This window comes from Drosophila kikkawai, chromosome 2R (genome assembly GCF_030179895.1).
Source record: "Drosophila kikkawai strain 14028-0561.14 chromosome 2R, DkikHiC1v2, whole genome shotgun sequence".
Classification (NCBI taxonomy): domain Eukaryota; kingdom Metazoa; phylum Arthropoda; class Insecta; order Diptera; family Drosophilidae; genus Drosophila; species Drosophila kikkawai.
This window is the reverse complement of record NC_091729.1, coordinates 6,343,430-6,369,810: the sequence shown is the minus strand read 5'-3', so window position 1 is coordinate 6,369,810 and position 26,381 is coordinate 6,343,430. Positions and strand designations below refer to the sequence as shown.

Genomic DNA, 26,381 nt, shown 5'->3' with positions numbered 1-26,381 from the left:
ATATTTGGAAAACACGAGGTCGAAAATTAAACAAAAATTATAAGAGCTATTTTAAGTACTCACTATAGCGCAGAGAAATTCTAATTCCATTTTCTTCAGCCTGTCTTCTGTCATGTTTCCCTCCTTAGCCCAATCTTCCATATAGAACTGTTCATCGTGGCCAGCATAAAACTTTGTAGAAATCATCTGCGAAATCAAATAAACGTATGAAACATTTTACCAAACAAGACAAAACCATAAATTCTTTGATGGGACGCAAAGGCATTGGCTAATTCGGTGCAAACGGCCCACTTTTTATAAAAATGTTGTGGCGAAAAGGTTAAAGTTAGCTCAATGAATTAAATACCATATAATTGAAACATTGAAACAGTTAATAAATATCTTGTACAGGGTGCGCCATCTTTTATGTCGGTATGTAAACATTTAATATCTTTGAAAATAAACAACCGATTTTCAAGTATGAGATTTTTTTTTTAATTTGGTTCTTTAGAATTTCTACAGACTAATTTTTGAAAACAATATCAATCAAGTGGCCGAATTTATTGGACACACAAAAAGTGCCCTTTTTGCTGCATTTCCATTACTTTTTCTAGCATCTCAGGTGGTATAGCCATGATTTCCGCACGAATATTAGCCATGATCTCGTCAATGGTTTGAGGCTTGCCGGCGTAAACTTTGCTTTACAAATATCCCCACAAAAAGAAGTCCGGAGGTGTGAAATCTGGAAATCTGAGTCGGATCAATTTAGCCTTTTTTGAGTTTTCGAGTCAACACAACTGAACGACTATTTTCAATGTAAAGCGTCACTATTTCAGCGCGTTCTTTTGGAGTAAAGCGATCCATGATTAAAATTCTTCTGAAGTGAGCTTTTCTACACTGGTCTACTCAAGTTAATTGGTTCACTAATGACACAGTTATTCGATATTTATATACCGACATAAGAGATGGCGCACCCTGTATAAAAGAATATTTAGAGGTCTAGGAGTAATTTGGAATCTCCAGTCTCCTTAAAAAAAAGTAGGTTTTTGGTTTACATCCTAACAGTCCACAAAATCATCTGATATCAAAAAACAATAATGCATTAGTTAAAAGATAAGCGTCCCGAGGTACTCACGTGGCAGCGAATTAACCATACCCCACTGCGCACTGGTTGTGAATAGAATATTTACATATATATATAGTACATACATACATACGTGTGTTGGGTGAGTCAATGTGCACTCTTCTAGCAGGTTATCAATCAACAGGTTACAGAGCCATATACATATGTACGTATGCATATGTACAATATATACATATATAGTCAAAATGCCTACTAACCAGCGACACAACGAACAACTCCTGGGGAGTAATGCGGCAGCTATAGCCCGGATCTATCGTATTCAAGCGGTCCAGGTAAATAAGAGCCATAATTAAAGAACATGGCGTCGCCTGAATTTTACCAGCGGCCACACAACTCAGGCGGTGCAAAGAGTGTCCTCGATGTGGTTCAGAAAATATCTCAGATGCGTACTCAGCGAGGGGAGATGGAACAACCTTCATGTCAGTGTCCGCAGTTTCCACGCCATAGTACAGAGTTTTCCGTATCCGTTTTATGAAGTCTCCGTGTTGCATTACCTGCCAAAATAAAACAAATACAATTTAAATAACCGTAACATTTGAGTTTGCTCTCTATGCTGGTACCTTTTTAGGCGAAGCAAACTTACTACGCCCCATTTCGCCGAAATGTGAGCTATGGTTAGAATCTTCACAGGAATGCGAAATTTGGTCTTTGTTACCAATATGATAGAGGTGGACGAGTATCGATTTTGAATATAAATTTATCGATGTTTAAAACTACGTACAAACACCGATTTGTAAACGAAAATGTATTAATAGGGTCTTCCCACAGAGCTTGCATCTGCATCCACCGTCCGCTGAACAAACGGCCAAAAGGTTTTGCCGCTCCGAAATTTCTCATTTTAAGCCTAGTACTCTGACGAGAAAAACCCGCTGTCTAAATTAGACAGCGGAATCGCTGTTTATTTCGCTACCGAGCTAGTGTGACCAAAAAAAAATTAAGGAAAATCCTGAAATGCCATGAAAATGTACTTTTTGTGGCGTTTAATTTTTATTTTTTTTTCTTTGGTTACACTGGACAGCTGTTTGTAAACAAATATTATAAAAAAATATTATAAAATATTAATAAATATGGCATTAAAATGTGTTTTGTGGGTTAAATTCCATATTATGGGCTTCCCCTTAACAGCCCCTATCAATGCCACTTTTTTCCTTCAATTTTCCCTCCATTAGGGGTGTCTAAATAAATCAAATGAATTATTTAGACAGCGCGATATCAGCTGTTTACTATCTTGATCTGGCAACGCCATTCAATTTTCGCAGGCTTCATTTTCATCGTCAGAGTACCGAAAAAAACGAGGTGTCTAAAAGTTCTTCTTCTTCTTTTTTCGACACCGTTTTTTTTATATGGAGTTTGGCCGCTGTCTAAATTTATACAGCGGATTTTTCTCGTCAAAGTACCAGGCTTTATACCGCATCCGTTGTGCATCTAAATTTGACTTCCATCTGTTGGCGATAGTTTTTCGGTGCAACTCCGATTTCTTCTTAACAGTGAAAACGTAACCATAAGATAAACTCAAACTCCTCGTAAGCTAATTTATTTAAATTTAGTGCGTATAAAATGTTAAAGCTAAATAGGTGACGCTTAAGTTGTAAGGTTAACACGGTTTGGATGCAGATGTAGCTCCGTGGTAACAACTGTTTCACACAGAGCTTGCATTAATCTGCATCCGCATCCAATTACAGCTGATTGATCAGCTGTTGCTCATGCAAACGTAAGCAAAGATGACTGACGCGGCCGATGTGGGAGTAATATGAATATCAACTATTAAGGCTGTTTAACAACAGCAAAACCACATATTGCGTCAGATTTTATTAGCGCTAAATTAAAATGAATTATATGACGAGAAATTTTAGTATTTTTTAATGGTTTTTCTGTAATACGGGCATGACACTGCCGCATTAATTAGAGACTTCATTAAAGATTTGACAGCGCTATAGCGTTTTACACAAGTGCAAGCAAGACGACTATATGGCGCTCTAATGCATTAGAATAATGCATTAGCTACTTCATTGGCGCGATAATCGATAGATATACATAAAAATACTAGATACTCGATAACAAAATACGGGTTTAATGAAGAAAATTGTAATTGAAAAATGTATTAGCCAGCTCATTGACAGTCTGGTCTCACAATGAGAATTTTATTTTTATATCATTTGTTGATGAATCATCAACATTTCATCAGTATTTCATCAACATTTCATCAACATTTCATCAGTATTTCATCAACATTTCATCAGTATTTCATCAACATTTCATCAGTATTTCATCAACATTTCATAGTATTTCATCATCCTTTCATCAGTATTTCATCAGTAATTCATCGATGAAATAATGATGAAATACTGATGAATTGCTGTTGATGACAGCCTATGACATGCCCATGTTAAATTCATCAGTAATTTGTATGGCAATTCATCGATGAATCATCAACAAAACGCTTCGGCTATTGATGAAACGTTGATGAAATGTTGATGAATGGTACTGCAGGGTTGCTCCATCATCGTGATAAAGGGTAGTGTCGGTTATGACTTACTCTTCTCCAATAAAAAATTTTTTATAAATTTAAGCCTAGTACTCTGACGAGAAAAAACCGCTGTATAAATTTAGACAGCGGCCAAACTCCATATAAAAAAAACGGTGTCGAAAAAAAAGAAGAAGAACTTTTAGACACGTCGTTTTTTTCGGTACTCTGACGACGAAAATGAAGCCTGCGAAAATTGAAAGGCGTTGCCAGATCAAGATAGTAAACAGCTGATATCGCGCTGTCTAAATAATTCATTTGATTTATTTAGACACCCCTAATGGAGGGAAAGTTGAAGGAAAAAGGTGGCATTGATAGGGGCTGTCAAGGGGAAGCCCATAATATGGAATTTAACCCACAACGGACATTTTAATGCCATATTTATTAATATTTTTAATATTTTTTTGAATATTTGTTTAAGCCTAGTACTCTGACGAGAAAAACCCGCTGTCTAAATTAGACAGCGGAATCGCTGTTTATTTCGCTACCGAGCTAGTGTGACCAAAAAAATTAAGGAAAATCCTAAAATGCCATTAAAAATTTACTTTTTATGGCGTTTAAGGATTTTCTTTTGTCACACTGGACAGCTGTTTGTAAACAAATATTCAAAAAAAATATTAAAAATATTAATAAATATGGCCTTAAAATGTCCTTTGTGGGTTAAATTCCATATTATAGGCTTCCCCTTGACAGTCCCTATCAATGCCACCTTTTTCCTTCAACTTTCCCTCCATTAGGGGTGTCTAAATAAATCAAATGAATTATTTAGACAGCGCGATATCAGCTGTTTACTATCTTGATCTGGCAACGCCATTCAATTTTCGCAGGCTTCATTTTCGTCGTCAGAGTACCGAAAAAAACGACGTGTCTAAAAGTTCTTCTTCTTTTTTTTCGACACCGTTTTTTTTATATGGAGTTTGGCCGCTGTCTAAATTTATACAGCGGATTTTTCTCGTCAGAGTACTAGGCTTTACAAACAGCTGTCCAGGGTGACCAAGGAAAATCCTTAAACGCCATAAAAAGTACATTTTCATGGAATTTCCTTAATTTTTTTGGTCACACTAGCTCGGTAGCGAAATAAACAGCGATTCCGCTGTCTAATTTAGACAGCGGGTTTTTCTCGTCAGAGTACTAGGCTTTACTAAATATTATAAAGGGATACGAGTCATTGAAATTGGTAGACAAAAAAGTAAAGCCTTTTTGCTCACTATCGGTATTACGGTACATTACGGTCAAATAAACTTAATAGTACCTTTCTTACGTTTTTGTATCACTATGTCTAAAACCTGCCATAGAAAACTATTAGTTTAAACAGTAAATTGTTTCTGAAAACCAAGTATGATTTTTAATGCAGCACGCACTGCGTACGGTAACGGGTATCTTTCAGTCGAGAGCACTCGACGTTAGCATTCATACTTGTTTTTTTTTCGGCTTTTTCGAGTATAAATAAAAGAGTCCTCAACTCGTTCGCCGACTGTTGGGTTTCGATCACGCATGCTAGAGGTTGAGCACGTCCCACCTAAAGAAGTTATTTAAGTAAACGCTGAGGAGGATTTGAGTTCTGAGTAAGTGAATCAAGAAAGTGCAGGTGTGGGTATTTTCATTCTTTGAATTGTGTTGTTACCTTATAGACGTGAAGTATATAATCACTTGTTTAAATTGAAAATCAGATAGAACGTGAATTGCATGTGAAATATACCAATGAGCTAATAAGTTTCAAGCCTGAGTAGATTTTTGAGGATTTTAAAAGTGGCACAAAAGTTCAATATATATAGGTATAGACTTAATCAGTATACTATCTGAATGGAATTTTAATACTTCCCAATTTTTTATGAAAAAAGCCAGCCAAACAGACGCATATTGCGCAATCCAGAAGGAGGCAAAAAAGCCGGTTGAGTTGCTCTTCATGGCGTTCAATGAACTCCAAGCAGCCAGAACCCGAATTATTCTACCAACGTTCTGGAGCATGCAAGAATATTACTACAAAACTTGTCCAACGTCTTTTTTCGCACCGCTGCCGTAGGTTACATTTTTTATTTAAATAAGATCGGATTTTGTTATCGTGCACTGACCGGAGGGAGAGAACAATTGGCTTCCCACAACAACGAAAACCGGTTAACAAATTATTAACCCAATTCTAAGGCGATTTGCATATTTGCCGAAGAAGAACAGAAATTGGCACAACGAAAACAATTTGAAGGAAAAAGAAAGGGAATATTTGCGAAAAGGCAGACTTGAATAATTGATAAGCGGATTTAGATATTTTGTTTTTATACCCTTGCAGGGTATTATAATTTCAGTTTGCAACGCAGTGAAGGATACATTTCCGATTCTATAAAGTGTATATATTCTTGATCAGCATCAACAGCCGAGTCCATCTAGCCATACTCGTCTGTCCACCTGTCCATTTCTACGCAAATTAGTCCTTCAGTTTTAAAGCTATCTGAATTAAACTTTGCATATAGTCTTCTATATACTCTCACTGCTATATATGTATGTCGGAACGGGCCGGATCGGACGACTATTTCATACAGCTGCCATATTGATCGACAAATTTTTAGAAGAAAAAATTATAACTTTGTTGTGTTTCAACATATTTTGCATAATTGTTCAGATATGACAATTTATTATTATTTCAGAATTTCGGTGTTAATTTTACGAAATTTTACGACTATATTTTATAGCTGCCATAGGAACGATCGGAAAATTAATAGAAACAATTTAAAACTTCGTAGTTTTCCAAAGTATTCTCATCTAGTTTGAGATATATCTAGATATATATATTGTATAGGTAAAATGTTATGAAACTTTGTGTATGTTTTCAGCATTTTATTTATGATATGTATAAATATACAACTTTTATATATTTCTCTTTATTTTTTTTTAAGTTAAGTTAATACACTTAACCAGAGTGGCTCGATTCTTAATGATCCAATTGCAAATTGCAAAGGTATACAAAATTCGGCGTGTCGAAGTTAGCTTCCTTTCTTGTTATCTCTTCTCATTCGGCAAGTACAATCGAAAATGTAAACAAAGTGATGAATAAAATTATAATCAATTTAACTGACTCCATTAAAATATAAAAACAAAACAATCTTAATTTTAGAATTTGTTATAGAAAGTCTGACAGGCAGTGGGAAAATGTAAACTTAAAAAAGGTTCTTTTGTCTTTGGAACAATCGCTTATACATACAATAACAAAAACGGCTTGAATATATCGATACATGTATTGGATGTGGGAGCGATCTGAATATTAATTTGTTTACCGAATTGTCATTAAAGAATGCTCGGTCGGGGCAAGACGAACCTTCATACTATGAACGACCTAACTACATATTTTTATATGTGAACCGCTTTTCCTTGAGTTATATTTTATACTTTAGATATGTGAGACGTGACAAACTACGCGGGTCTGGTGCCAACATAATAGAGGTGTTTTCGCAGTTTTGAATTAAAAAAAAAAATGAAAATGAAACGTATGGTTTTAAATGACTTTTTCTTTTATCTTTTTTTAATAATTTTCATTACATCTAATTTTAATTTGGTGCAGCAATCGGACAAGATATAAAAAGGATAATGATATGGATTTAACCAATCATTTTATACCCGATACTCATAGATTATAAGGGTATAATAGCTTAGTGTCAACGGAATAGATTTGCATTCAAAATTAAATTAAATTTTCTTATTATGTATTTATTTTATTAAAGCACAAATCACAAAAATGCAATGATTTACGTATTTTGTTCTCTTTTATTTTAATAAGCTGTTCTTTTTTATAGAACACTTCTTTTGTAACGTTTTTTTCAGTATTTATTTTCTCTAGTTCTAATAAGAACATTTTTTGTTTGTTTTAACTATTTAATTTTTAAGTAAGTTAAAACATTTTCTAGTATCCGGGCATTGCAACGTTTAATATATGCATAAGTTATGAAAAAACCTACCACACAATAATAAAAGAAGAAGAAAAATTCAGCTTCAATTTAATACATAATTTTAACAAATAATTTAAAATATTATAAACAAGAAAGGAAGCTAACTTCGGCACGCCGAAGTTTGTATACCTTTGCAGATTGGTTTTGATGTTTATATTATAGACTTAAATACTGAAAACACACACAAAACAGAGTTTTATTACATTTTACCTATACCTTTGTTTGACAGTTACAGTTTTACATTCCCAGCTTTACATCTACCGATCGCTTCTATGACAGCTTCATGATATAGTTGTCCGATTTTCATAAAACTTTTACCAAAATTCTGAAATAATATCAAAAGCTCATATCTTAAGAGTAGATGAAAATACGTTGAAAAACAACGAAGTTTTAATTTTTTTTCCTATTAATTTCCCGATCGTTCCTATGGCAGCTATATGATATAGTCGTCCGATTTTCATAAAATTAAAAACAAAATTCTGGAATAATATAAAATGGCTATATCTCAAAAATGATGCTAAAATATTGAAAATTTGTATGGCAGCTATATGATATAGTCGTCCGATCCGGCCCGTTCCGACATATATAGCAGTGCGAGTATATAGAAGACTATATGCAAAGTTTCATTCAGATAGCTTCAAAACTGAGGGACTAGACGGACATGGCTATATCGACTCTGCTGTTGATGCTGATCAAGAATATATATACTTTATAGGGTCGGAAAGGTCTCCTTCCCTGCGTTGCAAACTGACTGAAATTAAAAAACTAAAAACAACAAGAAAGGAAGCTAACTTCGGCAAGATTGCAGTTTATAATTGGATTTTATAGATTCGAACCATTTTCGTAAAATTAATAGAAAAATCGTTTTTTTGTAAAAATATATATATTTATGCATAGCATATTTTAAGTTTGTTTCTTAAAAATAAAGTAATCAAAATAATCGAAATGAAGTTATTTTTAAATCGTATGAAAGAACTATATTTTAGATTAAAAAAAATTATATATTTATCAGGGACCGTAATCATTATAAGTTATATTATAAAAATCAAATGGTAATGATTTTATTTTATTTATTTTTTTTTTATTGCAAGACGTTTATGCACTATGTACAGTACATAACATAAGTGGACCTTGCTACACCAAGCTTGTTCATGTTAGGTGTTGGTAGGCGCGAAGGAAATAAATAAAAAAGGATGCGAGGAAACTACTACTGGCGTGCTGCCGGATTGGTTGCTTACATGCGTACTCCGTGGGTTATGATTAATGTTTTTTGTTGAGGAAGACTATCAACATTAGATTTTATGGTGTACAAATCATTGTAATTTGCACAAAGGACTCTAAAAAGTTCATGCACTTTAAAAGACGTTCCAAAAGACGTTCTACAGTGGTCCAAAAATTATGATATAAAGGATCTAGTATAGTATATAGTACCCAGCAATTAATATAATACCTAGCATGGTTCTACGATTAGATAAAGTAAGTAAGTAAGTTAATTAATAGGAGTCTACTAGTATAACCGTGTAAAGCGAAAAGTAACAAGTTTTTTTAACCGATTCTACATATGCGTTTGCTATGGACTCCAAACGCAAGATCCATATTCTAAGATAGGACAAACAAGTGAAGTATATAAGGATTTTGTAACATAGGGGTCATTGAATTCCTTCGACGAACTTTTAATGAAACCAAGCACACCCCTGGCTTTATTCACCATGCACGAAATATGATTGATAAAGTCAAGTTTAAGATCGAGACGGACACCCAAATATTTATATTTTATATTTTATTATATTATGATCCTAGAGCAGCAAGTTTACACTTATAATTGTAGCGCTAGTCACATAGATTTTGAAATAGTATATACTTAATTTTAACACATATGAACTTATATCTATAACGTATTACTACATGTCTTCTAGTTAACAATTGTTTTATTCTTATATCACATTTTACCTTAAATATTCTTTAATTTGAGATTTTGAACTGAGTTGCGTCCCTAATTGTCTTATATCTATGTGGTATATTGTTCCACAGACGGATAGCATTAGTAAAGAATTGCCTATTCGAGCACAGCGAATTATATCTTGGGCATATATAATTATTCGTTCTAGTTGAGGTAGCAGATTTGAGTTTGTCAAACATCACAATTTTGTGGAAATATAATAGAGTCCTATAGCGAATCCACGAGGTCAAGTTTAGGTCAAGAATTTTATTAGTCAAGTGAGATACATGGTCAAGTCGTTTTAGATTAAAGACATACCGTACAATTGAGTTCAAAGCTACAGCCAGCTTGTGCATATCGCGTGTGTCACAGTGTCCAAATACTTCCACTCCATAAAACATAGTTGGTATTATAATTACCCTGGCTACTAAAAGCCTTATTTGTATCGGGAGGAATGTCTTGGAATATGACAGATGCCTCAGCATACCGTATGTTCGCCCTGTAGCTTTGGATATATGTTTGCTCCAGCTAAGGGTGTTACTAAATGTAAATCCTAAGTTTACTGCACTCTGCTCAAATTGAATCAGCGTGCCATTGATTGCTAGATTTGGAATGTTCGTTGTATCAATCGGGCAATTACTATACACTTTGATTTACTAGGATTTATACACAAGCCATTACCTCTTGTCCACTTATGAATTACATTAAGCATATTATTACTTACACTAACACAAACATTTAACTGCCTAATGGGACTGCTAACATATATTTGCACATCGTCTGCATACAAATGGACTTCACAATCAGACAAGAGACTGGGCAAATCATTTACATACATAGAAAACAATAATGGACCCAAGACTGATCCTTGAGGAACACCACGTGTGAGTTGGCAGAAGTCGGAAGTCCTAGCACCTACAACCACTGCTTATCAACTATATTAATTATTTTCAAAGAGCAGCAATTCAGCGTATAATTTTCTGGCTTATGAATGACACGGGAGAATTTTATTAGCTTGCATTTAGAGCCATTTAAGTTTAATAAGTTCACGCCGCACCATGTTTGGAAATTGTTAAAATCTGTCTGTAAGTCTGACTGGCAAGCAGCGTCCTTATATTGCACACAAAGTTTGACGTCGTCAGCGTACATGAGTAGTGGAGTTAGTCAAAACTTTGGGCAGATCATTAATAACTGATGTAGACAATAGAGGACCCAAATGAATTCCTTGCGGGACGTCAGGCACAGGTGCTGCAATTAAGCAGTAATGATATTTTCGAACTGTTTTGCGAATGCCGACAACTTAGACAACTTAGTTTTTGGCCTGATTCATTCAAAACAAGGGGGCAGTGTGAGGTTTTTAAGGATAAAGTAAAAAAATTGCACAGGGCGTGGCACAATAAATGCTGTTTAAATTATTCGATTATCTTATTTAGTTCTGAAGTTATGATTTTTTTTTTTTTAATGAGAAAAGGCGCTACTGTGCGTCGGCACAATGCCTAAGCACAAAGGCAGGTATTCCGCCGGAACCTGGCAAAAAAGAAACTGGCTTAACTCGATGAAGATTTAAAAGAAGAGAGCCTTCGGTTAAGGTATGGTAGGACTGAAGATTTGGGGGTAATGTAAGAATAAGTCTGATTTGAGTCTATTAAGTTGGAGTAAATGGTTTGAAAAAACTGAGCAAATAGATCGTCAATTGCCTAATCATTATCTGCTGTTGTATTTTTAAAAGAGAGCGAGGAAGGATGAGTAATGGGTTTACGTTTAGTCTTAACAAAATTATAAAAGTGTTTTGGGTCCAAGAAAACCATGCATCAATAATTATAAACATTTGTATTCTAGGATAGCTTTGGGGTCATTATACAAAATATGAAATAATATTGGCGAAAAGTCTATCAAGGTACTCGTGACTCACGGTTGAGTTTTATTTTGAGCACAAAAAAAAAAACATCAAAAATGAGTTAAATTTTTTTTTGTATCAAAAATAATTTTTACTTAAAATATTTCAATTTGTTTTACTCCAATCTACTGATTATCTTTGACGATAATAGAAAAAATTGATTTATTTAAAAATAGGTTTTTATGTTGAAAAATAAAAATAAAAAATAAAAATACTCATTATTTACGTTCCATGTTATCGGTTAAAAGGTTATAGCCAAGGCTGCCATATTGTTGGATCAAACGAAACATGCTATAAAATATAAAAGATACTTAAATGGTCAAAATTTACCAGAAAAGTAATTGAGCCCACCGGAATTAAAACTGTGAAAAATGTGGCAGCATCTCAGGTGCATAGATTTTCTTAACTCCAAATTATATCGCTATACATATTTCGACCCGGATCAGTGTGACCAAAAAAATTAAGGAAAAGTCATGAAACGCCATGAAAATTAAACGTGTTGGTCGCTTCTAGGCGATCCATTATTGCGTCCGTGCTAACGCTGTTGAATGCCCCGGATATGTACTCGAACACTCCGAGATCATATTCCTTATTGTGTAGGGCTTTCTCAATGGTGGCTACCAACGAATGTAGTCCTGTCTCCACTGATTAACCCTTCGTGTAGGTATGCTCGTTGGTCCTACATCGTTCCTGATGTATAAGTCCGCAGCTTTTCCAGCTTTTTAAGTAGAAATGAGGTGAGGCTTATCGGACTGTAATCCTTGGGGTTCACATGGCTGCACTTTCCTGCTTTGGGCAGGAAGACAATCCGAGAGGTCCTCCATTGGATAGGTATATGGCCCATGCTTAAGCAAGCTGTATTTATCGCGTAGAGCCATGGTGTGATCACCTCGTTGGTCACCTGCAGCATGGCTGGGAATATTCTATCTAGTCTTGGTGCCTTTATCCTCGCAAAGGAGTCTATAGCCCAGTGGATTCTACTAGAGGATATTAGATCTTTTGGGAGATGCTCTTCTCCAGTTGCTAGGTTCGAAAATAGAAAAAATAATCCAAAAAGTGAGCTATTATTTAAATTAATAATTTAACACTGTCTGGATTGGCAGAAAATGCCCTGCCTGCAATTCCCTAAACTTGCAAAGAAATGGGGTCGTCTTTGCTGTGGCGGTGCTTTAAGTTGCACTGCTTGGGGCGATTTACGTTCTGCGGCAGCTAGTGTTTTCAGCTAAACAAGAGAACCGAAATGACCGGAAGTTCACGTAATGACGAATGTGTACCGAGAGTGTACATAATAAATTAAAAATTACCATAAAAATAAAACAATGTACAGCTTTAGGAAAACGTTTTCAATACTTATGAAAAATCAGTTCTCGATAGAAGTGTGGTGAACGTACAAAAGAAAATGTTTTGAAAACGGTAGCTGTATGCTCTGTGTCTTTTGTCTCTGAAAAAGATCCTAAAGACACCTAAAGTCTACTTTTTGTTCAGATATTTAACTTAGAAAGTCACCTTACAACGCTAGTTGAGTTATTTGCAACTACCTGAATTGAGTGATTTTATTGTTTCTCTTTCGCATTTATTGCTTTGTGGTTTAGTTGAGTGTTTTATTCGTTTTTTTTTTGTCTAGTGCCCGTGTAATTCGTTTTCTGCTGCATTCACTTTTGTATTATTGATTTGGGTTTGGTTTTATATAAATTAATTTTTATCAGTTTTTAAGAAGACACACTGTCTTAAATGCAAAAATTATTCTATTTCTCAACTTTTTGGAGTTATATACAGGAACTCAGCAATTGAATTCCGTTCTTTCTTATGCAATTTAATTTTTTTTGCGGAGCTTCAAATATTACGTCTTTCTCTTTTCGTTCTTTGTACTTCATCATCATGTTTCTATTGATACAGTTGAGGGAAGCACATCTCAAATGAAATCATTAGGCATGAATTTAGTAAACTTTGTGTTCCCAACACATAATTTGCATTATTTGACGATAAATGTATCTCTAATGGGATGGCAATTCTTTCTCTTCGCTCTGCATTAGAATCGTTGAATAATCGATCGAGGTAATCTATCCCCTATCAGCTATCGGTTCCTGCAACGTCATCGCTAAATGATTAGTTTTCTTATAAAAAATTGTTGGCGGTGTGCAGAACCTGCGAAGAATTGACCCAGATTTTGGCAGGACCCTTCAGCTTTGTGTAAATAGCTAGAAGTTCAAAATTCTTGACCCATTGATACACATAAATCGCTTTGTTCCTCGCCTCTTTACCAGGGCTAGGATTTTTAAATTAATCTACATGAATGCAAATTAAATCGAAGCTGCCTGTGCAGCGATTGATTTCTCTTATGGCATATTTACGTTTTTGGAATTTTCGGGTTCCATTAGTCTGTGCACCAGTTCTGCTCTGCAGCCCAGAACTCCTAAGTTCCTCGTTCTCAACAGGTACCGCAACTAATCTGCCTTGAGTGCTGCTATTTTGACTGTTTTCCTTTGTACGCACAACCAAAATCGGTTGCACGAACCATCTTGCACCCACGCGCAACACCGTTTGCCAGGCTGCAAGAGAGATCGGTATTTCACTACTCGATTATTTCACCAACTGTTACTGGCTCTTACACATACCTAATTCATATTATCGCATTTCTGAACTGTGGAGAGAGTGTGGAAGTAATATTTATTTGGTATGAATAAGTAAACAAAACATAGGGAAACTTAAAAGAACTTTTAATCGCGCTCAACCAAAATCTCTGCAATTGTTTCTCTTCTTTGCTTTGCTCTGAGTCAGTATCGTTGAATAGTTAGTTAGTCCTGGAAAACAACCCGCATGTCACACTTTGTTATAATCAATATTACAACGTGGGTGGTAAATGTATCCGATTAGAACTGTCTTCGATGTGAACTTATTTATAATCTCAAGAAATATAAATGTATTCTTATATTATATATATATTATTGCTATAAAATCTAACGAATACTAAAATAATTTGGTTAGCTCAAAAAGTACAAGCGATTTGCTTGAAGCGAACTTTATACACGTCAAGGTTTCCCTCGGTCGCACAGTAGCGCCTCTCGAACAAATAGCGTTGCAAAAGTAAGAAAAGTATGTTCAAGGATTTTTTGGATTTTTTGTAAAAGATATGATTCAAAGATTCAAAGTTAAACATTGTCATCGACTTTCAGATAATATGACACAAAAACCATAAAACTAATGGTCAAGATATGTATATTCATAAACTGTTAACGAAACTAAAAAAACGGCAGTTTTGTTTGGGCTCGTACAGGTAAATCGCTACCTGCCATGTGTTCGACTACACTGTGCTTATAAGTTGCGTTGACCTTTTCACGATTATAGTCCAGAAATCCTTAGGTTATTAAAAAACTCCCAAATATATTTCCCAAATAATTCCCAAATGATCCCAAAATAAAACAGAAAAGCCAAATTAAAAAAAAAGTTTTTTTTGTGTTCAAAATTGTTGTATTTGATCAAGTCAAACAAAAATAAAACTAAACAAGAAAGGAAGCTAACTTTGGCACATCGAAGTTTGTATACCCTTGCAGATTGGTTTTGATATTTATATTATACATTTTAATGCTGAAAACACACAAAACAGAGTTTCATTACATTTTAATTTTTTTTCTAAAAATTTATCGAACATTTGTATGCAGCGATATGATATAGTCGTCCGATCCGGCCCGTTCCGACATATTATATATGGCAGTGAGAGTATATAGAAGACTATATGCAAAGTTTCATTTAGATAGCTTTAAAACTGAGGGACTAGTTTGCGTAGAAACGGACAGACAGATGAACGGACGGACGGACGGCGCAGCCAGATCCTCTTTTGGTCCGCTAAATGCCCCCACGGGCATCTCCTACGCTGAAGCTCTACTCAGTAAACGCTCAACAGGCCCAGGGCAGCCACAAAACAACTTGGCATCTATGATGGTGACAATGCAACAAAGTATGATGGAACTCATGTCATTTATGAAAACGCCCATGCAAACGCTTGTCCAGAATCAGAATATGGTGATACAGTTGCTTGTAGCACAACAGTCGAAATAATCAATGTATAATCTACGTATATCCACGTGGAATGCAAACGGCGTCTCACGGCATAAACTTGAACTAACACAATTTTTAAATTAAAACCACATCGACGCCATGCCACATTTTCACCAAAGGTTTGCAACAAATTACTTGCAAGCTACGTCCATAAAAGTGCAGCCAGGGAACGGCAACCTTTGCATTGCTGTTGTCGTCTACTGCCCACCTCGCTTTACAATCTCTGAAGGTCATTTCATGGATTTTTACAACTCTCTTGGAGATCGTTTCATAGCTGCAGGAGATTACAACGCCAAGCATACGCATTGGGGATCCCGCGTCGTGACTCCCTAAGGAAATTATTCTTCCCTTTATTATTTTGCCGACACTCTATTATTTATTAATAACTACTTAACTGGGGCCTTCTAAGAAAAAACACTTAATGCCAATATTTTCCGTATGTATGGTCTGCTATATAGCTTTCTTTTACCCTTACAATTCTTTTCAATTCAAAATCCTTTAATAATTAATATGCAAATTAAAAATTTTGCGAATATGGCTTTTTTCGATTTTTGCAAAACTAATTGTTCGAGAGTTTTTTAAACGGTTATGATTTTGGCTTATTGTTGACATGTGGTACTGCTGGGTAGATTTAAAACAATAAATAAACTGAAAAATAGAAAAGTTGTTTTAAAGGAAGTACTTATTGATATAAAAAAATATATATTGACATAATCTTAGACCTACCACTTTATTTTGACTTATTCTTTTCTCGCAAAACCTTTGGAAGAAACATAAGTTCGACTTAGAAAAAGTCCTAAAAGTATGCACATAAACCTTAAAATAAATCCTTTATTTTATTTCTTTTCTTTTCTTTTCAGTAAGTTGAAAAGTTGCAAAAAAATATGCGTAGGATTCCTACGCTTTGTAGACTGCTGGTGAGTAAGCTTGGTGACAAATACGACATCATAAGTCAATTTTCTCTTAATCAAACATATACATTTTTTAAACAGATGCTCGGGATGATGTTCTATGCATCAGCAGTCATCGGACACATTCGCATTGATGCGCCAGAGATTCATGTGTCCCCAAGTTACAAACCGGCCTTCGTTCGCTCTGCAGTAGAAAGTATCCCTTTAGAAGATGATGGGGAAGCCTTAAGTCGGTTTCATCCCACATTCGGCGATACATTCTTGCCGCTCCGCTCAGCCGTAGAAAGTGTTCCCACGCTAAATGAAAGGACTGTTGCTCAGTTAAGGATAGCTTCAAGTCGACGTTCATTTATACGCGATTCTGTAGAAGCAGTGCCAAATGTCGGTGATAACGAAAACGTCGAAAGCCATGTCAGAGATGCTGATGTTGGTACTGAAATTAAGCCCGAGAAGCTGGTAGAACCGGATCCATGGTCAGTTTCCGATAAATATGCCGCTTTTATTGCTGCCGGAGCATCAGATGAATATCATCCACAGCCTTACCGGATTGGCTCTCCATATCAACAGCTTTTAAAAGCAATGGATATTGAACAGCTAGAGCACATCGATGAACTAGACCGCTATAAGGAACAACAGACCTATGGCGCGCTGGCACAATTGGGAATGGAAACCTCCGAAGCTGCATATGGAGCTCTGGCGCAGATAAAGAAACAAAAAATTGACGTTGCCCCCAAGGTTCTTTGCTACATGTCTAACTGGGCATTCTACCGAAAGGGTGATGGTCATTTTGTACCGGAACATATCGACCCGATGCTTTGCTCGGCCATCATCTACTCGTTCGCTTCTCTGGACCCCGATTATCTTACCATTCGCGATTTTGATCCCTGGGTGGATTTGGAAAACCAATACTATCGCCGAGTGATTTCTTTGGGAGTACCCGTCCTGATTGCATTGGGAGGTTGGACGGACTCTAGTGGTGACAAGTACTCTCGTCTGGTCGGTGATGAAATCAAGCGCCGTGTGTTCGCTTCCAGCGCGGTTGGCTTCCTACAGCGTCACGGATTTAGCGGTCTGCACATGGACTGGAATTACCCAAAATGCTGGCAGAGCGACTGTTCCAAGGGACCTGCCAGCGACAAGCCTAACCTAACCAAGTTAATTCGTGATTTGCGAAATGAGTTTCAGCGAGTTAATCCAAAACTTCAGTTGGGAATAGCTATATCCGGCTATAAAGAGATTATAACGGAGGCCTATGAACTTAAGGCCCTTTCGGAAATAGTAGATTACATGACAGTGATGACCTACGACTATCATGGAGCATGGGAGCGACAGACAGGGCACGTTAGTCCGCTTTACGGACAATCGTCAGAAAAATATCCGCAGTACAACACAGACTACACAATGCAGCTGCTGATAAAAATGGGTGCTGTGCGAGAAAAGCTTGTATTGAGCATACCATTTTATGGTCAAAGCTTCACACTAGAACAAAGTCGACAAAAACTGGTCGGAGAAGGGGTTCCAGCCACAGGGCCCGGAGAAGCCGGGGAGTCGACAAAGCAGCCGGGAATGCTTTCATATTATGAAGTTTGCCACCGTGTCAGTACATTAAAGTGGCTAAGTGGTCGGGATGTCAACAGAAGATCCGGTCCGTATGCTATGCTAAATGATCAGTGGGTAGGTTATGAGGACCCATCTAGTGTGGAGGCCAAGGCTCGCTATGCTGTCAAAAACCATTTTGCCGGAGTAGCTGCGTGGACCATTGACCTAGATGACTTTCGTAACCACTGCTGTACTGAGTCCTACCCACTGTTAAAGGCCATAAATCGGGGGCTTGGACGATTACATTCAGAGTCAGAGCCCACACGAAAGGACTGTACACGTCCACCTCCAGTGAGCACCCCATTGCCACCACAAATGACCACCATTAGCAGCGATGGCTCTGTGGGATCGGGGCAAAACCATGAGCATACAACATTCAGGCCAAACTGGGAGGCCAGCCCGCCAATTCTCACTACAAAAAAACCGACGCCCTTTACAAGTACAACCAAAAGAGTAACGAGCACCAACTGGTGGAGCTCTACAATGACAAGTAGACCAAGCAAACCAACAAGGACCACCTCAAAACCGGCACATACTACGATACCCGCGCAAGCCACCTTTCCGGTGGTACAAGCCTCCAACTGCGAGCCCGGGGAGTTTTACCCAGATTTAAAGGATTGCAGCGTCTACTATCAATGCATTATTAAAGGAGAGATGCGCCAGCAATTTTGCCCCGGAGGCCTGCACTGGAACAATGATGCTAAGGGCTGCGACTGGCCTTCGTCCACTAAATGCCTATCGATTCAAAATCAGGAAACAAGTACAGTTCACCCTAATAAAACTTCCAAAAAACCCAACAAGCCTTCAAAGCCTAATAAGAAGCCAACAAGGCCTACGCCGCAAGTACAGGTTACAGGTAATGTCCAGACTAAGCCGCCGAACCGTACGACACGCCGGCCTCGGCCTTCACCATCGGCAAGGTGCAATGAAGGCGAATACTATACCCACAGGAACTGCGCGAAGTACTATATATGCGTCAATGGAGTCTTAGCGCCAAACGAGTGCGGTGGAGATTTGCACTGGGATGCTATCCGTAAGACCTGTGACTGGCCCAAAAATGTACAGTGCGTGACAAGTAAGAGATACTTAAGAATTATTCAGGACACTAGATCTAGCGAGGAGGACCCATGCAACGGAGAGGAGCGTGTCCCTTATCCTGGTGACTGCTCCAAGTATCTATTCTGTTTGTGGAACCGTCTACAGGCGGGAGATTGTCCACCGGGCCTGCACTACAACACAGAAATCGGGAACTGCGACTGGCCGGCAGCCGCCAAGTGCAGTCAGGATTCCATTGGCAGTGTGGGAGGAGGAGTAAACATGATGCCTCCAGCACTAGCAAAGCCAGCTCCTACTACCCAGAAACCGACCACCACTCCACGTCCCACGTACCCCACCGACAAACCAGTGCTAGAGCCGCTAGATGGTTACTATAAGGTAGTATGCTACTTTACCAACTGGGCCTGGTATCGCAAGGGCTTAGGTCGCTATACGCCAGATGACATTAACACAGATCTATGTACGCACGTGGTGTACGGGTTCGCGGTATTAGACTACTCCGAACTAATTCTGCGTACTCATGATTCGTGGGCGGACATTGACAATAACTTTTATACAAGAGTGACCGGGCTGAAGAGAAAGGGTATCAAGGTGAGCCTGGCACTCGGCGGCTGGAATGATTCCCAGGGCGACAAGTACAGCCGGCTAGTGCGGAGTCCGATGGCACGGGCTCGATTTATCAATCATGCTCTAGAATTTATCAACAAATATGGCTTCGAGGGACTAGACCTAGACTGGGAATACCCGGTATGCTGGCAAACAGAATGTAATAAAGGATTTGCAGAGGAAAAGGAGGGATTCACCGCATGGGTTCGAGAGCTCTCCCTAGCATTCCGCCCGCGTGGACTTTTGTTATCCACGGCGGTTTCGCCTAGCAAGAAGATTATTGATGCTGGATACAACGTCCCAGAACTGGCTCGTTATTTTGATTGGATTGCAGTAATGACATATGATTTTCATGGGCAATGGGATAAGAAAACTGGTCATGTGGCACCCCTTTATTATCATCCTGACGATGACTTTGATTACTTTAATGCGGTAGGTATTTTATTGGATTTCTGAATACTTTATGTTTCAATGTAAATATATTATATGATACCCTACAGAACTTCTCCTTAAACTATTGGATCGAAAAAGGAGCCCCCTCAAGAAAAATTGTTATGGGTATGCCTCTTTACGGGCAATCATTTACTTTAGAGAATGCCAGCAACAATGGACTAAATGCCAAAGCTCCAGGACCCGGTCAGGCTGGCGAATTTACTAAAGCTGCCGGATTTCTTGCTTACTATGAGGTAATTAGCATATAAGATAATTCGGTATAATAGGAAGTGTCAAAGATCTGTAATACATAGGTTGCGTTCAGCTGAACATGACGGTGACTACTGATGGATTTTTATCGATAGTTCTGCAGAACGCGTACGATCGGTGATCATTATGCAAGATTTCATGCATCATTAAGATTCAGCCTTTAAGCTTGCATATCTTGCCTTATGTTTTGTTGTTGACCAATTTCCTTAAAATAGTTTTTTTATCGCGTAGCTTGATCTATGCACACGTAAAAGTTTTTACACATAAATTGTTTTCTTTTTAAATTTAATTCTCTTCAATTTTAATATTCTTTTATTATCAAATCCAAAAAATTAGTTTTGTCATCGATAAAACCATTCAGCTAAAAATTGAAATTATAGAGCCAATTTCCAAATTGTTTTGTTATTATTTTATTTTCGAATAGAAGACCTTAATGTTTTTTTTTTTTTGTTTATTGAAATTTAATGACAGCTAACTGTTTTTGATAATATTAATGTCAGATCTTGGTAAAATCCATGGTAAAACAAATAGACCAATTTTTTGGCAGCCTTCCGTAGTGCCATTCATTCAATGTTTGGAATGTTTTGTTTATGCTGCTTATAGCAGGATCGGTTAATTTATATGGAACCCTAGAAAAATCAGAAAAAAAAATATTTTGTTTCCTTAAACTGTTTTATATCTCTTCTGTAATGTTTTTTTTTTTCATATAAAAGAATTCGATTCTCAAAAACTTAATTTAAAAACTGCAAGGGTATGCAAACTTCGGCGTCCCGAAGATGTATACGATGTTTTATATTTAAATTTGGACGCGCAAAATGGAGATTTAATACTCTATCAATTTAACACATATACAGATCTGCGATCGCATTAATCATCAAGGCTGGGAAGTAGTACAAGATGAACATGGTCGAATGGGTCCGTACGCGCGGAAGGGAACACAGTGGGTATCCTTTGATGACCCAACCATGATCCGGAAAAAATCGCAACTCGTTAGAGCTTTGAACCTGGGCGGTGGAATGGTATGGGCTCTAGATCTCGACGACTTCCGCAATCGGTGCGGTGATGGTGTGCATCCCTTGCTACGAGAGATCCACGATGTACTTAAGGAACCACCAAGTGGTTACGAACCAACCCGTGAGTTCAGCCTTTTAAATTATTTCGCATTTCTCTAACTCGTTTTAAATCTCATCTCACCTCAATAGCTGGTACAGCTTCTTCTGTTGATCAGGAGTCTGTGGAGGAACAAGCCATTTCGGAAGAAGTTGGAAATGCATCAATTGAGATCGAAACGGAGGGCCAACTTGAGGAAACTCAAGAAGAGGTGGAAATGGCTGAAGAAATCATTAATGGGGGCGAAGAAGGCAACGTTGAGGAAGCTAATTTTGAAATGGAAGCCGCCGAAATCCCGACCACTGATACTGGTGGATCGACACGCTTTAAAGTAGTCTGCTACTTTACCAACTGGGCTTGGTACCGCCAGGGGGGCGGTAAGTTCGTACCTGAAGATATCGACCCAGATCTGTGCACCCACATAATTTACGGCTTTGCTGTTCTAAGCAGGGACAAGCTTACCATTCAACCACATGACTCTTGGGCCGATCTGGACAACAAATTCTACGAGAGGGTCGTGGCCTATCGAAAAAGGGGAGTAAAAGTCACTGTGGCTATCGGTGGGTGGAATGACTCTGCTGGCGATAAATATGCCCGACTGGTGAGAAACGCGCAGGCCCGAGAGCGGTTTATTCGACATGTCATCGACTTCATTGAAAAATATGGTTTCGACGGACTCGACCTTGATTGGGAGTACCCGGTTTGCTGGCAGGTAGATTGTAAAAAGGGAACAGACGATGAGAAACAAGGATTTACCGCACTAGTTAGGGAACTGTCCCAGGCTTTCAGGCCCAAGAACCTCCTACTATCCGCAGCAGTTTCACCTAACAAAAAGGTAATCGACGCCGGATACGATGTGGCTGAGCTATCGAAGTACTTCGACTGGATTGCCATAATGACCTACGACTACCACGGGCAATGGGACAAGCAGACGGGTCACGTAGCCCCCATGTACGAGCACCCCGACGGAACGGCCACGTTTAACGCAAACTTCTCCGTAAACTACTGGATATCGAATGGAGCCGACCGGCATAAGCTCGTCATGGGAATGCCTATGTATGGACAGTCCTTTTCTCTAGCACAGGCCAATGAACACAGTCTAAATGCTCCCACCTATGGTGGTGGCGAGGCTGGAGAGGCGACCAGGGCTAGAGGTTTTCTAGCGTATTATGAGATTTGCTTATATATCCGCCAGAGAGGGTGGAATGTTGTACGAGACGCTAGAGGCCGGATTGGCCCATACGCCTATTCGCGAGATCAGTGGGTCTCCTTTGATGATGCACCAATGATTCGACACAAAAGCGAGTACGTGAAGGCAATGGGTCTGGGAGGGGCTATGATATGGGCATTGGATCTAGATGACTTCAAGAACAACTGCGGCTGCGAATCGTACCCTTTGTTAAAAACTATTAACCGTGTACTGCGCGGATATATGGGCCCGCATCCGAAGTGTGTGCTTGAAAAGAGCGAATCGACAATGAGTAAGTAATTGCTATGAATAATCATCATCACTATATGTTATGAAAACCCATAAATCCCGCAGTTGGCAGCGATAGGATATCCTCGAAACCTACTTTAGCCACTGGTACAGACGTTGTTCCTTTTGCACAACCAGAAACTTGGACCAAACCCAATCCTGACCAACCGAACTCTGACTTGGATTGTGACGGAAAAAACTATATCGCCCATGAAACAGACTGCAATAAATACTATATCTGCCAATATGGAGAATTAGTGGAGCACCGGTATGTAATAATTGAGATGATATTTGCTTGCAGCAAAAATCAATCATGTGGTAGGTGAATGTTTCATGTGGAAAAGTTGGTTTTTATTAAAAACCTTCCGCTATGTTAGCCCTTAAAAAATTCGTTAAATTTAAATAACAGTTTTTGTTTTTATGCTAAAATACTGGTTTTCGATAAAAATAGTTTGGTTTTATTTTATCGTACAAAGAGTTCGTCAATTCTATATTCACGTTACAAGACCTTAAAGCGAAGTCGGATAACTGCAAGAAATATCTGAATTTCGAATGTGCCGCTGTCGTGCCCAATGGGTGACTCAATTATCGACCCCTCAAAACCGCCTTCTTGAAACCTCCCAAAGTAGGGTTGTTGGTTTTTTTTAAAAAGATCGTATTGATGATATTTGATGTTAAAAAAATATCACTCGATATTTAAAAATATCGTAAAATATCGATATATCGATTTTTATTGATATTTTTTAATGTTTAACGATTATATAACGATAACGATTTCCTGTTTCTGAAAATTTGGGTAAATTTTGAGCCTAAAAATCGTTATATTTGATTTCATAAACAATTAACAGCAAATAAGATCTATTTGAGACATAATAGACTGTTTTTAATTTATAAAGTGAATAGAAATCATCGAACTTAAAAAAAACAAATATTATACCCGCTCTCAAGCAACTCTTATTTACGATCCTTGGTATAGAAAAATAATAACATTATGAAGGATATGGTATAGACCATTGAGTGGTTTTATTTAATACAAATATGTTTTTAATGATTTTAGAAAAACTCGTTCGGTTACATGCTGGTCTATCATACGACTACGGGAGTCACAAACAACGCACTTTATGGCAGAAGCAAACCGTTTAGATGAAACCGAACTACCAGGCGTGATCAGGCAACTTAATGCCACCTTCGCTAGCATGAGCATAGTTGACATTTGTGAGATCCAGAATTCCATAGGATTTGTTTCGCAACTACAAAATGGCATACTAAAGAAAAGCTGCTTTCTTTCTTTCAAAACTCTTGATAACAGAGTCTCAAAGTTCTATAGTTCTGTTGTACAGATCTAGAAAACTTTCCTGTATGCTTAAAGCGACCATGTCCTCTTCTCCGCAATCCATTTCTCGTTCAGACGAAGGCAGTGTTTATGTTTGTTGATTTTCAACCATCTGCTTAATAATTTCATCGGTGACATTTTTTACGTGAAGAGGCATACGTTTTTTTGAAACGAAGATCAAGCATAGTAGCTTTCATCAGTATGTTATTCAGCAAATCTTAAACTCAACCTCTTTTCTGATACTTTTAGCAGTAACCATATTAGAAAAACCGAACTCATTTTAAGCACATCCGTCTTTTTCACTTTCTGGCTTAAGATTGACCAAACATAAAATATCGGAAATATCATCTCAAACAAATATCATTATCGCCTATTTTTGATATTTTTTAAGAGAAAAAATATCGATTTATTGATATTTTTATATTTCCAACATTCCTACTATAAAGGATTATTAAAAGTAGTCAGCACCTTTGTAGATAAGTAATATTTCAATGTAAAACAAGAAAACTAACGCTCACCCTTTACTTTACTTCATTCTTTGTTTTTTAAAATGATTATTTTCAGGTGCCCTTCAGGTCTGCATTGGAACAAGAACAACTGCGACTGGCCAAATAAATCTAACTGCACAGTACTGGCGGATCAATTTACCCAAACGCTATTAGAACAACGCCCGAAGCCCACCAACGACGGCTCAAATCCCAGTTCAACTAATAAACCACTGAGCCCGTCTAACAAGAATCCCACTACAGGTCCAAAGCCAACAGTAGCTTCTTTGTCGCAAAGTAGTGTCGTAGCCCCCAAAGTTATTTGCTACTTTACCAACTGGGCATGGTACCGATCAGGCCAGGGAAAGTACGTACCCGAGGACATCGACTCCAACTTATGTACCCATATTATTTATGGATTCGCAGTACTCGACAGTCACTCATTGACAATTAAGACGCACGATTCATGGGCTGACATCGATAATCAGTTTTACAAGCGGGTGGTGGAGTACAAGAAAAAAGGCCTTCGCGTGACTGTGGCTATCGGCGGATGGAACGACTCTCTAGGCAGCAAGTATGCGCGCCTTGTTCTTGATCCCCAAGCCCGATTACGCTTTATTACAAGCGTCCTACGCTTTTTAGAAAAGTTTGGCTTTGAGGGCCTAGACTTGGACTGGGAGTATCCAGTGTGCTGGCAGGTTGACTGTTCCAAGGGCGCTCAATTGGAAAAAAAGGGATTCGTAGATTTAGTAAAAGAATTGTACATGGCCTTCGAGCCAAAGGGCCTATTACTTTCAGCGGCGGTTTCCCCTAGTAAGACGGTAGTTGATGCTGGCTACGATGTACCGACATTATCGCGGTATTTTGACTGGATTTCCGTGATGACGTATGACTTTCATGGACACTGGGATAAGAAGACTGGGCACGTAGCCCCGCTATATTATATGGATGGCGACGAAAATCCATACTTTAATGGAAACTTCAGTATCCACTATTGGCTTGACCAGGGCACTTCTGCAAGCAAGCTAATTATGGGCATGCCCCTGTACGGCCAGACTTTCTCGCTAGCTGACCAGAAAAACAGAGCTTTAAATGACAAATCTATAGGGCCTGGGCAAGCCGGCACATATACCCGCGCAAGTGGATTCCTTGCGTACTATGAGATTTGCGAAAAAATTGGAAATGGAGGATGGACCGTGGTAAGAGACGAAGATGGTCGCATCGGACCATATACCTACAGAGGAAACCAATGGGTCTCCTATGACGACGTCGAGGACATTCGGCGAAAGGCGCAGTTTGTGAGGCGTCTGAAGCTGGGCGGTGGTATGATATGGGCACTTGATCTAGACGACTTCCGCGGTCACTGTGGTTGTGGAAAATATCCATTGTTACGAACACTTAACCAGGAGCTGCGTGGCATTCCAGGGCAAAGGGCCAACGACTGCACTTAATAAACTATATATTAATTAAGGTCGCCATTAATTCTCACGTCTTAAGCCTGCTAGTTTTATACATAAGCTTGCACTTATACTCCGATTAAACATATATTTAATATAAAAATTTGACTTTTAAAGTAATAACATTTACATTTAGATATGGTAGGTGGGTATAAGTGGTGAGGCTCTTGC

The 26,381-nt window shown here is 38.1% G+C and overlaps 2 protein-coding genes across 3 annotated transcripts in view; one reads left to right on the top strand and one right to left on the bottom strand.

Annotated features, from left to right (window-relative positions):
- Positions 1–26,381, bottom strand: part of LOC108081464 (protein CNPPD1) — a 31,458-nt gene that overhangs the window by 4,280 nt on the left and 797 nt on the right. The window contains exons 1-3 of one of the 2 annotated variants that reach the window (XM_017176654.2): positions 1,684–1,837; positions 1,321–1,617; positions 64–186 (exon numbers count right to left, since the gene is read on the bottom strand). In XM_017176654.2, coding sequence (XP_017032143.1) covers positions 64–186; positions 1,321–1,617; positions 1,684–1,716 — 453 coding nt within the window. In that variant the 5' untranslated portion in view covers positions 1,717–1,837. Of the gene's footprint in view, positions 1–63; positions 187–1,320; positions 1,618–1,683; positions 1,838–26,381 lie in introns of those variants that run through there. The other variant, XM_070283558.1, reaches the window with a different exon arrangement.
- On the top strand, positions 5,124–26,284 carry Cht10 (Chitinase 10). Its single transcript, XM_017176660.2, has 8 exons — positions 5,124–5,212; positions 16,335–16,391; positions 16,467–20,078; positions 20,147–20,332; positions 21,203–21,482; positions 21,551–22,939; positions 23,002–23,203; positions 24,833–26,284. Exons 2-8 carry the CDS (start codon positions 16,359–16,361, stop codon positions 26,202–26,204), a joined length of 7,074 nt encoding a protein of 2,357 aa, XP_017032149.1. The 5' UTR covers positions 5,124–5,212; positions 16,335–16,358; the 3' UTR covers positions 26,205–26,284.